Raw genomic sequence first — 15,501 nt, 5'->3', positions numbered from 1 at the left:
AAAACTGCTGATGAGCGTTTAGGTTGTATGTCCCTTCCTAGCCACGTCCTGTTTCTTTTTTTTTTTATTTTTCAGCTAACTTAATGCTGTAAAAAAGTATCCCCTTTGCGATAGCTCAAATTGATACAAATTTATAACTCTTTTCATGTGAGAGCATAAGCAGACTGCAGTAAGCGATACATCTATTGCCATGAGACTAATGCAGTTCTAATTATTTTTCACTTTCTCCTCCTACCCCTCTCTCTCTTTCTCTTTGTGTTTCTTTAGAGGGCACATGCCTCTACCTGGCAGAAGTCAGTTGGGGCTGCTAGTGCATGGTTTCCAAACGTTCAGCGGAGATGAAACTGGATCTGTATTTTCGTAGTAATCTGAACCCTACTGTGGGAATACTGTTATTTCCCTTAGCAATCAGCAAAGACTGAAAAATATTAGTGACTTGCATCACCATGACACAGTATAGCATTTGGCAGGTATATAGTTCAGCAGTTGAAACAGATGGGTTGAATTTTTAGAAAAGGTGTTTTCAAACTGAAGAATTTCTGGAAACAAAGTTTAAGCTTGTGGTGCACGGTCTCGTTCTTACAGTTCAATCTTGCATGCGGGAAAAGATTCGTCTTGCATAACAACAGTGCTGCTGCTTGCCAAAACCATGATGTTGAGGTCCTGCTGTTTCTCATGGGTCTCCTGGTACCACTCCCTCATCACTTCTGAGTCATGGGTTGGGATTAAGGTCACCTGCAACAGGAAATAGAAGTCTTGAGGAATGGACAACAGAAACAGCTGATAACAAAAACATCTTTGGAAGAAGCCGCTACCAGCAAGCGTGGGTCCTTATGCAACAAATGCTTGAATAAATGAACAGACAAAAGAAAATAAATAAACACATAGGTAAGGTAGAATTACTGCAGAGAAGTAGTGTATCAAAAAGACAACACAGTTATTGGTCACAGCCAGAAGAGGAAGGTCCTGTCTATCCAATCCGATTTCCTTTTATGACAAGGCCACCCAGCTGATGACCAAGGGAAACCTGTCAATGGGTTTTTTTTTTAATTTCAGTAAGGCTTTTAATACTGTGTCTCACAGTACCTTGCTGGACAAAATGTCCAGCATACAACTAGACAAAGCTGTGATGTGTTGGGTAGGAAATTGGGTGGGTAATTGGCTGATGGGTTGGGCTCAGAGGGTGATAGTAAGTGGGGTTACACGTGGCTGGTGGACAGTCACTAGTGGGGTTCTCCAGGGCTCCATTTTAGGCCCAGTTCTTTTTAACATTTTCATAAATGACCTGGACGCAGAACTGGAGGGTATGTTAAGTAAATTTGCTGTTGACTCTGTTGAGGTTGGAAAAGCCTTACAGAGAGACCTGGACAGATTTAGAAAGCTGAGTGACATGAAGTTTAACAAGGGCAATTGCCAGATCCTGTATCTGTGAAGGGGCAGCCCTGGCTACACATCCAGACAGGGGGATAAGGTGCTGGAGGCCAGCCATACTGAGACCGAGTTGGGGGTCTTGGTTGACAGCAAGTTAAACATAAGCCAGCAGTGTGTCCAGGCAGCCAGGAGGGCCAACCACATCCTGGGGTGCTTCAAGCACAGCACTGACAGCCAGGCCAGAGAGGTGATTGTCCCACTCTACAGTGTGTTGTTGTGACCTCACCTGTGTGCAGTTTTGGGCGCCACAGTACAAGGGACATAAAACTATGGGACAGTGTCCAGAGCAGAGCAACAAGGATGGTGAAGGGTCTGGAGGGCGTGTTTTATGAGGAGTGGCTGAATTCCCCTGATTTGCTCAGCCTGGAGAAAAGGAGGCTGAGGGGAGACCTCATCACAGTCTATGGCTTCCTGATGACGGGGAGTGAAGGGGCAAGCACTGATCTCCGCTCTTTGGTGACCAGTGATAGAACCTGAGAGAACTGTATGAAGCTGCAACAGGGGAGGTTTAGGTCAGATATTAGGAAGAAGTTCTTTACTGAGAGGGTGGCTGGGCACTGGATCAGGCTTCCCAGGGAAGTGGTCATAGCACCCAGCTCGGCTGAGTTCAAGAAGCATCTGGATTATGCACTCAGTCCCATGCTCTGACTTGGCTGGCCCTGTGCGGAGCCAGAAGTTGGACTCAGTGATTCTTATAGGTCCTCCCAGCTCAGGATATTCTGTGATTCTAAAAAAAATCTCCTTGGTTTTGTAAGGTGCGGAGATGCAGCTTTCAGAAGAAGTAGTAGTCTGTAGTCTGCACTGGTAACTCTTATGGCCAAATATCTTGTTTACTTATTGATCACAATAGAAAGGTGCACGAAATTTCCAAGTGTATGTGATTACCATACGTCTTCCCTTTCAGCTTGGATAGAAATCATTTTCACAGGAAGCTGGGAGGGGACACAGCCAGGACCGCTTTTGGCCCCACTTCTCCTCCCCATCCCGCTGAGGAGAGAGACCAGATGGGAGCAGTGAGTGAGAGCTGTGTGGTGCTCAGCAGCCAGTTGGGTCTAAACTATGACACTATATAACCATGAAACATTTCCTTTCCTTGAGTGTCCTTTCAGATCAATAGTGAAACAAGATGGACATCCCATTTCCCAGCAGTCACCACCCACTGCAGAGGTGCTCCAGCTTCCCAGAAAAGGTTACACTTAGAGATACTAGGTAGAGATACTAGTAAAGAGCGTACCTGCATGTTACTCTCCCACTGGGCCTTGCCCTCCAGCAGGGAGTCCAGAACAGCCCTGCTTGGCTCCTCAGCTGCAGGATCATTCCCGCTCACCACATAGTAGGATGACCGCACCCTCTTGAAAAACTCAACATCGACATTCTTGCTATTGCTGTGGTTGGGAATGTACACCAGATCCAAATACACTGGAGGTCCTGGTGGCACTGCTGTAGATTTTGCCACCTTAGTAATTCCAGGTCCTTCAGAAATCAAATGAAAAAAAGAATGTATCACAAGCTGGTTAAAAACATGCATTTATTAATTACCGTTATAACCGCTGAGGTGAGCTGTGTCCCATTGTTGCATTGCTCTCCTACATCTAATGACATGTTCCAGCTTTGTTGTATCCCAATTATGACCATAATGGGAGGAAAAATCTGAATAACTGTAACTATACAATGCAATAAAAAACTCGCTACCACATAACCAATGATTAACTGAACCTTTCCCAGTAATAGACGGCCATTTGCCAACAATTACTATGCAGGGCTGTGATTAGGAATTACCATTCAATAAATGGTGGTATTATTTTCCAGGTTAAGTAGTACAGCTTGTCAAAAGTTTCAGGTGTGCATGGCTATAAAACCTAGGGTCACACTGGCAACCATGCAGTCCTGAGTTATGGGGTGTCAGCACTGAGCAAAGCATGGTAGCTGTTGATATGCTTAGACTGCCTTGAAGATGCATTGGGAAGATACTGCATGTGAGCAGAAAGCAGGATGAAGAGGAAATTATGATGACAGAGAAACTTGTAAAGCAATTGCTTCAGAGAACTAAGAATTAGTGTTTACTTGTCTGCTGGATCCTTATTTGCATTCTCATGTTAGTCACACAAAAAGTCAGGGGGAGCATGAGTTTGCTGCTCTACTAAGTGCATGTTCTAAGGAGAGGTTCAGTCAAAAGGAAGTTCAAAGTTTAAACACATTAGAATAGCGCACACACAAAAAAGGTGTCTTGCTACGTGCTGGATCACGGTATGAACTGAAAATCAGGATTGTGCTCTTGGAGCTTGGAAGGCCTGGGGTCCATCAGAAGAGGGGTGGCCAGCAAGGACAGGGAGGTGATTGTCCCTCTCTACTCCGCCCTCGTGAGGCCCCATCTGGAGTCCTGTGTTCAGGTCTGGAGGGCCCAATACAAGAAAGATGTAGAACTGTTGGAGAGGGTTCAGAAGAGGCCACAACGATGATTAGAGGACTGGAGCACCTCCCCTACGAGGAGAGGCTGAGGGAGCTGGGCTTGTTCAGCCTATAGAAAGAGAAGGCTGCGGGGGGACCTCATTGCAGCCTTCCAGTACCTGAAGGGAACATACAAACAGGAGGGGAATCAACTTTTTAAAAGGGTAGACAATGGCAGGAGAAGGGGGAATGGATTGAAGTTGAAGGAGGGAAGGTTTAAATTAGATATTAGGGGGAAGTTTTTTACAGATAGATTGTTGAGGTGCTGGAACGGGCTGCCCAGAAATGTGGTGGATGCCTTGTCCTTGGAGGTGTTCAAGGCCAGGTTGGATGGGGCTCTGGGCAACCTTGTTTACATCCAGGCCTGGAGAGTGGTGGCCCTGCCTGTGGCAGGGAGGCTGGAACTCTAGGATCCTTGGGGTCCTTTCCAACACATACCATTCTATGATTCTACCAGTATTTTTATTCAGATTATTATTGTTGATGTTCCTTTAGCCTCCTCATGTTTGCTAGAGGATGAAGTTTGGTAAACAATTATATGAGCAATACAGTCTATTTAGGGTCACCTATTGTAAGGCCAGCAAAGTCTATTACAGATGTCCAGCATGTCCTGCCATTCATCACAGGACAATAAGCCTAATAAGCCTCATGATATAATAAGATTTCCTGATTTAGAGAGTTTTTACAATTTGTTATGTTACAGAAGCTTTTATCTACTTTTGTGATAATAGAAATCTGTGATGTATCTTTCTGAACTGTGGGTACATTGGATAAAATATTAGATACTACGTTTTACACTTAAATGCCATTATCAAATGAAGCCTTGTCTTCTGCTCTAGCATACACCTCAGAACTATGATTTCAAGAAGAATAATCTCATATAGAGCTAAAGTGCTGGAGAAAGGAAGTATACTGCTGCTTTGAAATGCACCTGCTGAGAGGCATGCAAAAGGTGGTGTAAGAAAGGAACAATGGACCACTTACAGTGGAGAAGATAAAGACAGCTGAATGCTGGTTTATTTGTACTGAGTCCTAGACCTGCTCCTAGTGAGAAAAGCTTTCAACAGAACATCAGTCCTGACAAGAGGAAAATAAAAGTATCCCTCACATTCAGTAACAAGATTTGCTGGAAACAACAGAACAGCACAATGACTCCCTCAGTAATCTCATTCTTATGTTATTACCACTTAGAATACACAACAGTCATTCAAAATGACATTAACTTTCTGTATGTTTAGTCATCCCTGATGGCGTAAGACTTTAACTGGACTGGAGACTGCACCTGCTTAGTTCACTGAAAGTGTTCCTACTGTTGTTATAAATTGTTTTTAATATTTGCATTAAAATTAATCCAGCAAATTAATAAGGGTATCCAGTGGCCGACAGTAACTTTGCCCCCCCCCCATTAAATTGCAATGATTTATGTTAAGAGAATTGTGCCTACTGGTTTCTTACAATGAATAAAGTGGTTCGCTTTGCGACTGATTCCACTTCACCTATGGAAGTGGTGCTTTTAATTCTATTAATTGATTAACAGTTCAGAGAGTGTGTATTAAGTTACTTGTATTTTATGTACTCTCTGAGCAAACTGACACATCAAATTTCTCAGACTGTGCAAGTTAATTTAGTGAATTTTGTGCACTTAATTGTGACCTTTCCATGCTGGATTCATATTTAAAAAACCCGGAATTTTTTGCTACAAAACACGTTCTCAGCTAATACAAAGGCAAACCAGCTGCACTGCAACAACTATGAACATCTTATCTCTGGGGAGCTTGCTGTCTGTCATTACCTGTAGTTGCAGTCTTTGCCGACTTGGATGTTGTATTTGCTGCATTCTTGGTGTCCTTATCTTTCTCTTCCACTCGAGTCTTTACTTCTGGATTAGCGATATTTTTGGCTGCCTTCTCTACAGACTCCTTCTTTTTTGGAGAAGCTGTTTTGGAAATTTTATCTAAAGAATCTTTTATAGCTGGTTTTGGCGAAGCCACTTGTTTTGATTTTCCATCACTTTTTTTAACAGGAGAAGATGACTTGGTCTTAGTACCCTGCTTTTTTGTCTTTGACTTCTCTTTGAGGTCCTTCTTCAAAGGTTTACCCAAATTCTGATCAACAGGCAGAGCCTCTGGATCAACCATGGACACATCAGGGTGCCTAGGGGAAGGGCTGCGATCCTGCATCGGCACAGGTGGTGGGTCAATGTGTTTGTATGTAATGGTCTTGTCTGTTGGAATGGTTTCTGACTCATCTTCCGAGTCAATGTTTGCATCTGCTGTGATGGAAGGACATTCCTCAGTCTCTGGAGGAACATCTGAATCAGTCTGAGATGGGGCAGACTCGCTCACAGATGTGGGAGGGGTTTCATCACACTGCCGCCCTTGCTGCTTTCCCCCAGAAGGTGGCTGGGCTCCCCCAGATTGAGTTAATGGCTTCTCTGGGTCTTGAGGCTGTTCTTCACTTGCAAACCACTCAAGGGGGTTTGGGTTGATAAAAGAGGGTGAAAGTTCAGTTTTGGGATGTTTGTATTCGCAGGAGGACACAAGGCATAAATCAACATCTTGACGGGATTCTGCCAACGATTTTCCTGGGGTGAAATGTGCACTTACTTCATAAGAATAGCTATCAGCTTCAGGTGACCTGGTGGCTCTCCCAGTTGTCTCAAATGAGTAATCTGTGGCTTCAGGCGAACTGGAGTCTTTCCCAGTTGTCTCATAGGAGTACATCATGGCCTCTGGTGACCTGCTGGTTCTCCCAGTTGTCTCATAGCAGTAGCTAATGGCTTCTGGTGACTTAGTGGTTTGCCCTGTTGTCTCATAGGGGTAATCCACATTGCTGGGTGATCTGGTAGCTTTTCCAACTCGCTCATAGGAATAATCTGAGGCATCAGGTGATTTGGTGGTTTTCCCTGTTGTCTCGTAGGAGTAATCTGTAGCCTCGGGTGACCTTGTGATTTTCCCTGTTGTCTCATAGGAATAATCTGCAGCCCCTGGTGACCTGGTGGTTTTCCCCGTCATCTCATAAGAATAATCTGTGGCCTCAGGTGACCTAGTAGTTTTGCCAGTTGTCTCATAGGAATAATCCATGTCCTGAGGTGACCTGGTAGATTTTCCACCTGCCTCATAGGAGTAGCTAATGTCTTCTCGTGACCTAGTAGTTTTCTCTGTGACCTCGTAAGAATAACTAAGCTCTTCTGGTGACTTGCTGCTTTTCTCTGAATCATCTTTTTCTGGGCTGAGTAAAGGTTCTGGACTGTGCTTTGTTAGGGGCTCCTGGTAACCAAATGCTTTGGCAGTGGACACTTGCAGTGACAAGGAGGGCATGTGACTATCTGACACCGCTTCTGTGATTGCAGGAGGTGAATCTGGATAACTAGGAGAGTACAGGGGAGAAGATTCCCTTGGAGTTAATGGAGATAGGTCAGACTTTGGTGACAGCTTTTCTCCTAGGCTCTGCACCTTTTCTGAGGTAAAAGAAGAGTGTAGTGACATATCTCTGAGTGGAACAGCACCTGAAAACGTTTCCTCTGGCAGTGGTGAAGTTACCTGGGAAGGTGTATGAGCTGATGAAGTTGAGGATGAAGCTTCAATTTGAGACACTGAAATAATTTCTGAAATATCTTTCTCCTGAGAGTAAGATAACTGCTCCACAGGGGAAATCTTCTGGGCAAAAGTTGGCTCCTGTGTATCTGAAGGGCTATAATCTACTTCTGTTGGTCCATTTTCAGATATGTGGTGTGTAGCGCCTACAGCAGGATATTCTGGAGACTGCCTACTGAAATCCATTGCTAAAGACTGCTCAGGGGATTCCTGACCAAATTCTACAGACATAGCTGACTGCTCAGGAGATCTGTGATCATGCACCGGTGTTCTTGATTTCGAGGTTTTAGGTGAGAAATCTGGTGGAGAAATTGACATGGGCCTTGGGCACTCTTCCTTAGATGGAGACATTTCTGTTTCCTGGAAAGTTGTTGGTGTTTGTACAACTGACACTGAAAGGGAATCATCAACTTCGGTAGAGTGAGGAGATCCAACCTCAGCATGCAATGAAGGAGATACGTCATCAGTAGTTGGTTCTGGAAATGAGCTAGTAGCAACAGATGCTGTAGAGACAGAAGCTACTCCTTCTATATGGGAATAAGTGTCTTCTGCTACAACCTCATCAACAGGAGTTGCAGACTTGTCAGAAACAGTGCCTTCAGAAATTGACATTTTGGTATCTTCTTTTAAAGAACCAAACTGGCTGATATCTATTTGAGTAGGTGAAAGATCACCTGTTAACTTCCGCTCATCCAAGACCAGTGAAGACTGGGAGCTACTGGGTTCTGTATCCTCCATTTTCCTTTCCAGGCTGAAGCCTTCCTTAATTACCATAAACTCCATACTTTTTTCATCTTGTTTTTCTTGGAAAAGGCCCACAGAGCTAGCTTCAGAAGATGGGCTCAGCTGAACAGGTGATTTTTCTTTTTCAGGTTTCCCCTCAGAATGACAGGAAGACCTTAAATCAGCACTCAAAAATGTATCATAAGAGGTCTCTGAACCTATCAGTGGTGGACTCCGTAGAGGTGAGAGAACTTTTTCAATAGGAGATTCTGAATCTGGCACAGGTTCATCCATAGGACTGATTCTGGGTTTTGCAGACTCATCTTTGACTTCACTGAATTCAAAGCTAACAGGAGCTTCTGTGGACTTTTCACTGGTTTCAGAGGGAAGCTGACTGGACTTTTCATCAGTGGGAGACTGATAGTATGGTGTGTGGCCAGCACTACCAGCAGCAGACTGTGAAGGAGATGCTACTTCTAACGTTTTATCTTCAGGGCTTGCACAGTGCTCTTCAGCAACTTCTTGATGTACATCAGGCAGTGTAGTGGTGGGGACAGGCTCAGACAAGACCTTAATCTCATTGGGAGTGAGTGAAAAGTTCACACTACGTTCACTCAGTGGTGTTTTGGCAACAGGTGATGGAGGGGACAAACTGTCAGCTGGACTCTTGGCTGGACTACGTTTTCCGCCAAGATCTTCTTGATAAGGTTCTTTGATTTCTAATTTAGCAGTGCCTTGAATTCCACTTTCTTTTTGCCGGTATACATCTTGGAATGCAGATTTGCAGAATTTGTCTTCCTCTAATGAAGAAGGTGGTGAGATAGTAGAAGCTGAGGCATTATAGTCTTTACCTTCTGTGGCCTCTGTTTTGGATCCTTCAGATAATCCATTAAAAGCATCTGGTAGTGGAGAAAGTTTAGGTCTGCCAAACTCTTGAGAGTACAGTGATGACTCATACTTGGTAATGTTCACATACTCTTGAGAGGGTGACTCACTTTCCTCATTATTAGTTTCATCACTCATGACATCTCGGGGTGTTGACATTTCATCCATTGGAGTTGGTTCACTGGATATTTCGATTGTAGACTGTGTGTAACCTGAAGTAGCAGTGAATTCCTCAGGTTGATCTTCTCTATTTTCTTCATCAGAAACAGTGGCTTCACTTTCTGAACCACCAGGTAATGTCTCATCATGGATAGAAGAGGCTGGCTCAACCGCTGGAGACTGAGGCCCTGAGCGTTTTGTTGGTGTAATTATGAGTAGGCCATATTTATCTTCAACTTCGCCAGCTTCTGCAGCTTTGTCTACCACAGCCATCACATAATCTTCTTCAGCTTCTATTTTTTCAGTTTCTTCATCTCTGACGTCTTCTGCTTTGTCTTCCTCTTCTTCAGTCTCTTCAGTTTCTGCCTTTTCAATGGCTTCTTCCCTGTCTTCCTCTGCTCGTTCATCTGATGCCTCATAATCTGTCTTTTCAATATACTTTTTAATGTTAGTATCTGCTCCAGCCAATATTTCTTCTGATCTATCTTCAATTTTTCTCGTGTCTTCCATGTATGGTTTTGTGGTGTCCAGTGATATCTTTTCTTCTTCACCTCGTTCTTCAGCTTCTTCTGTCTCTGCCTTTTCTTCATAATCTCCTGCTTCGGATGATTCTTCCAAGCCAGTTCCCTCATCTTCAAACTTCTCATTTTCATCAACCCTGTGCTTTTCCACAGGTTCCAATTCCTCAGGTGTCTGTTCACACTCACCCTCAGCCTCTGTGGTAGTAATGCCTTCATCAGAGGACTCAGCAGGTCCTTCAATGTCTAATTTTTCTTTTTGTAATTCAAATGCCTCTTTTTGCATGGTGCTAGTGAGTTTCAGTTCATCCTCTATAAGTGCAACTTGAGGTTTTGTTTCTTTTATTGTTTCTACTTCTTCGGCTTTTAATTCTTCAAAATCCTTTGTTAAATCCTCTGGTGAAGACATAAGGGATCTCTCTGCTTCGATTTCCTTTCCACTGGCTGTAATTTCGGCAGCTGCTACAGCTGCTACAGTTGTGGCAGCAACTCCAACTGCAGCAAGGGCAGCTTGTGCTCCACTAACTTTGATATCCTTCTTCACAGTCTTAACTTTTCCTTTTTCCTTTGGCTTTCCAGCAGGTGTGGCTTCTTTTTTAGCAGGTTCCTCCTTCTTTTGTGGTTTAGGTTTTGCTGCTGGCTTTTTGCCTTCAGTTGAAGGAGTGGCTATCTTCTTTGTTTCTTTAGGAACCTTTTTGATGTCCTTTTTGGCTTCTTTTTCTTCCTTCTTAATTTCCTTCTTCTCTTCTTTTTTAACTTCTTTTTTAGCTTCCTTTGGTGGAGCATCTTTCTTTACTTCCTTCTTAACTTCTTTCTTCTCTTCCTTCTTCACCTCTTTTTTAACTTCTTTTTTGATGTCTTCTTTTTTGGGTTTTTCCTCTTTTTTGATGGGTGTTTTTTCCTCTTTTTTAGAAACTTCTTTCTTTGGTTTTTCTTTCTCGTCTTTCTTTTCTTCAGGTTTTGCTTTGACTTCCTTTTTCATTGGCTTATCCTTTGACAGTTTTGGTTTTACGTCTGTACCTTGTTTTTCAGGAGTTTCAGATTTTACTAATTGTTCTTCTTTACTTATGATGTCTTTTTCCACCAGTATAGCTTTGGTCTCCACTTTTGCTGTTTTCTCTTTTTTAACTGAAACCTTTTCTTTGCTTTCCAACTTTGGAGGCTTCTCTGGTGCTGGACTAGGTTTCACAGGTTCTGGTGTTTCTTCTTTAGATTCTTTTCTGACAGGCTTACTTGGTGGTGTCTTTGCAGCAGGCTTGAGACTCTCCTTGCTGTCTGCTCTTTGTTTCAGTTTTGCTTGTTTTACAGCCGGACTAGCAATGTTCCCAGTTAGGTCTTTTTGTGTAACCGTTGGTTGCTTAAGGAAGTCCAAGTGCTTGAGTTTTTCTAGTCCTTCTAGAATATTATATTGGGTGCTGTTTCCAGGAAACAGAACTCGGATTATTTTCTCTGCAGGATTAGCTGGATGCCAGACAATCAGGGACGAGACAGAAGTGAAGTAGGATAATGGAATGTCTAGTTCTTGGCCATTTGGTAGCAGGAACTCAGCTTTATCTTTGTTAGTACCACTCCATTGCTGCATAAAATATTGCATCTCTTTGCTATTTTTCACAGGATTAAGCACATACATCTCAAGCTTCCCAACTCCCATTTTCTGAAATAAAATGATGGGGTCAATGGTATTGCCCACATTTCTGAAAAGAGGTTCTGGTTTCATGGACAATTTATTTAAATACTGAAGAGTAAAGCAAGCTTCTTCTACGCTCCTTTTTACTCTAAAGCTGGGATCCAGGTTCCTCAGGTTCTCAGGTACATTAAGGAATACCACTCCTAAATCAGGTGAGATCAGATTTTTCATCCAGTCACTATTGGTAGTTGACCCTTGGGACTGTTCCTCTTCTAGTTCAGCGATCTTTCGCTGAAGCATGCTATTGATTCCTGGCAGGTTGTCATCTCCAATGTGAGTAAGCAGAATGGAATCTACCCTGTCCAAGTGCCGGATAAGTTTCCAAAAGCAAGATTTTCTTTCCGATCCTCCGTTGATAAGCATGTTGAATCCATTCACTGCAAACAATGCAGAGTCCCCTCTTCCCCCTGGAAAAATATAACAGCAGGGTTTGGAGAGTTTCAAGAAGCCTCCAGAGGTTGGAGGTTCCAAAATGTCAAAAGGTGATGGCACTTCTACTGATTCTGACAGATACTCTGTGAATTCAGAGAGTCCTTCCATTTCAGGCAATATAGAAGCTGAGTTGAGTTTAATGTTAATAAAGTCTTGAAGGTTGTGTCTGTCAAGGTTGGAATTCTTCCAGTCCCCTTCCTCAGGGCAGAAAAGAGTTAGGCTGGCTTTGTTGGCAGGGTGTGTAGTGCTCAATAATTCACCAATCTGGAGTTGTAAAACAAAAACACAAGAAGATGCATGTAAATTAATTTTTTTTAATGTCAGAAACTACTATTTCCTGCTCAGACAGAGAAGACCTTTTTCATTCATTTCTGTACTGCTGACTAGAAGCAACGAGAACCTATTGCCACAATTATTTTACTACTGTATTTTTTTAAAACACAAAGAAGAACCTTATTTCTCATTCCTGTTGCCCAAATGGCAACAGTACCCCAAGGTTCCTCCTTCCTTTGTCCACCCTTTATAGGATGGCACAACCTTTTATTATTGAGAGGGTATGAGAACTAGTTATGAGGCTAAGGCTGCCAGAGGTGCCACTCTCTCTACTATTGGCTCATGAGTCTCCCTGCTGCCCCAATCCATCCAGAAGAGCCAGCCAAACCCCCCAAAGAGATACAGCACATCTTCTTAACAGGCAGATGGTAAATGCAACCCAGAGGAGGCCAGCATCCTCCCAGGGGCAGCCACCATTCTCACCCTCCTCTCACAGGATATATTCCACCACACTATAGATATTGCAGTTCTTTACACACGCTGGCTCCTAAAAAGCCAGCACTGCTACCAGACTACTTCTAATGACTGCAGAAGAGTTTTCCAGGATGGTAAGAGATGAGTTACTGAGAAAAGCAAAGACCTAAAAGTTTTGTATATCTGAATATGAGGTAAAGGGCTAATGAAAGAGACAGAAAAAAACTCCTAGGGTTAAAAATGCTTTTGTGATTATTTTGATTATAAACTCATGGGCCACAAAAGTTGAAATCAGCAACAACTCTGTTCATTTTCACAGTATTTGATAACATGCTTTTACCAAACCCAGCCACAGAAAACAAGAGGTTCTATGCCATAGCATGAAGAGCTGTTGTTCTGCTCCAGTCTGGACCAAAACCCCAGTGTTTGATGGTCCCAGATTAGTAAACAAATATGGAAAAATATGACTGTTTTATACCTTCTTCCAGTTCCACAGATACTTTCCTTTGACTTTTTTTTTTTTTTACCTGACAATTAGGCTAAATGTAGCCCATATCTGGTCTGTTTGCTCTGAACAAGGAGACCACTAAATTATGCAAAGTCCTTATTTATAAAAGTAATTCAGACATAAAACGTCAGTGTAAAATATGCCAGCATAGCATCACGCAGAACATCACAACCTTTTTTGAACTGAATCAATTGTCAGTGCAAGCCATAAGAACGCTTTTCATAATGCTGATGTAGATTATGTTACAGCCAAATAATTTGAAAGTCCTGGACCACGTGCTGACAATATATTTAAAAAAAATAATATTTGATTGCAGTAGATTGCCTTGTGTCTGCATGTGTGTATGTCTCCCTTTCTTTGAGTTACATAATTTATTTTCAGCATTTACTAATGTCGTGGTTCTACCCCAGCTGAGAGCCGAGATCCACACAGCTGCCTACTCTTTAAAGGAAAAGAGCAGGGGGAGAAGAGGAGGGGGGTGAGGCAAGGGAGGGGAAAAGGAAGGGGCAAATAACAACCCCAAACCAAGAAACCAAAAGCCTGTGGGTTGGGATAAGGATAGTTTACTAAGATAACAGAAAGATAAAATACAATAATGCTAACAGGACTTTAGAGCAAAAAATGTATGAAACTGTTGATAGACAATGCAGTCTCCCACCAAACCACACAACTCAGGCCGTGCCACCCAGAGCCGTCCCGGAACCTGACCATCCCCCAAAAACTGTGTCCTGGAGCTGCCCCCCTGCTCCTCCTCCCATCAGCCCCCCTTTATACTGAGCATGACGTAATTGGCATGGAATACTCTCTTTGGCCAGTTTGGGTCACCTGTCCTGGCTTCATCCCCCTCCTTTCTCATTAATAGAGAAATATGAAGAGCTGAATAAGTCCTTGACTGCTTGACCACAACTAAAAACATCAGGGTGTTATCAGCACTACTCCCATTTTAACTCTGAAACACAGCATTCCATCCACTGCCACAAAAGAAGTTAACTCCATCCTGACTGAAACTAGGACAACTAAAAATAAAACTCAATAAAGATTCAGTGACTTATTCAAACAAAAATAATCCCAAAATTCCCTAAATGAAGCAGAAAATAAATATTTTCTATCTTCTTTTGCCAGCTTTACTTAGTATGCAAACCATCTGATGGGAGTATAAATAAATCTCACCTAAATGTCAGACATGGCTTTGTCTGAAAAGGAGCGAAGAAAAAAACAAAGGAAAACAAAATAAAAGGAGAAAAAGCTGAAAAGGAAGAAAGATAAGGAAAAAAAGCAAGCCATTCATGATATTTATTACAGAAATTAAAGGGGAAGCACAAACCACAGCTCTGAAATGGATTTAGAATGTCAAGTGTGTTTCTTATGCTGGTGTCTGGTCAGGGTTGAAAACCTATTATTAGGGAGAGATGAAAGTAGTAAAAGATCACTTCCTCTGGATAAATAAAACCAAGTCTGTGCTCACACAAGGAGATAACTTGAGTACAATCTTTTTCTCATGTAGGTCAAATTTTCTGACTAGATTAAAAAAAAAAATATAGTAATATGTCGGGCTAATAATACACTGGGCCAAGGTCTGGGGTTAGCCCTCTCCAGCTTATAATATACCATATTCGGATTTCTGCTTCAAACTCCCAATTTCTGATATTCTGTGCTCCTAAAATTTGACACATTTCATGCAGACAGTGTTAAGCCACTGGTAGTGCAAAGTTAAGAGAAAAAGTATTCTAGACTTAGATTGTATATATTAAGAATAGCAAATTCAGGAATACTGCCTCAATGGATTTGCATTTCAGGTGGTGACACTGAGGATATTGACAGTTCCACTGCTATTTGGTAACACAGAGATGCAACTGTTCCATCTCTGTTCTGGATTCTCTCTGGGAGCAAGGAAACATGTCTGTGAACCTGATCATCATTTCAAGCACTGAGAGGTATCTGTTGAGGAATCCTCCAATTTTAAAGGTGTCACACCTGGTGAAGGCAAAGAGCAAGTTGACTGCTCAGAGAAAACACCAGTCTTAGATGTTTCCTGCAAGGAGTTCTGCAGGCTAGGGATGGTTTCTGAATTAGGCTTCGTTAGGGCATCCCCCAAAGGGTATTTGCTTATTTGTAAGACCATTCCATGATCATAGTTCAGGTTCAGTCCAGTGAAACAAAACTCTACACAGTACTTGTGAAAGAATCATTTAGATTGAAATAGACCCTTAAGATCAGCGAGACCAACTGTAAACCTAATACTGCCAAGTTCACTGGCGTCAGGACAGCACAGGAGTTCTTTCTTCTGATGGCCACTGAGAAAACCACGAACCACTTTTTCCTAGTCTTTTTTCTAACCTTTTCTCCATTTGTAGACCACCTAAAATT

At 42.6% G+C, this 15,501-nt stretch overlaps 1 protein-coding gene across 1 annotated transcript in view; it reads right to left on the bottom strand.

Moving 5' to 3' along the window:
* Positions 1-579: 579 nt before the first annotated feature.
* Positions 580-15,501, bottom strand: part of MAP1B (microtubule associated protein 1B) — a gene marked incomplete at both ends in the record, with an annotated part of 69,266 nt that continues 54,344 nt past the window's right edge. The window contains 3 exons of the mRNA XM_084278115.1: positions 580-735; positions 2,666-2,904; positions 5,672-12,143. Of these exons, the coding sequence (XP_084134241.1) occupies positions 580-735; positions 2,666-2,904; positions 5,672-12,143 (6,867 nt within the window). The remainder of the gene's footprint in view (positions 736-2,665; positions 2,905-5,671; positions 12,144-15,501) is intronic.

The sequence above is a fragment of the Gallinula chloropus genome, assembly GCF_964237585.1.
Source record: "Gallinula chloropus genome assembly, chromosome: Z".
Classification (NCBI taxonomy): domain Eukaryota; kingdom Metazoa; phylum Chordata; class Aves; order Gruiformes; family Rallidae; genus Gallinula; species Gallinula chloropus.
The sequence above is the reverse complement of the archived record's forward strand: the minus strand, read 5'-3'. Positions and strand labels throughout refer to the sequence as shown.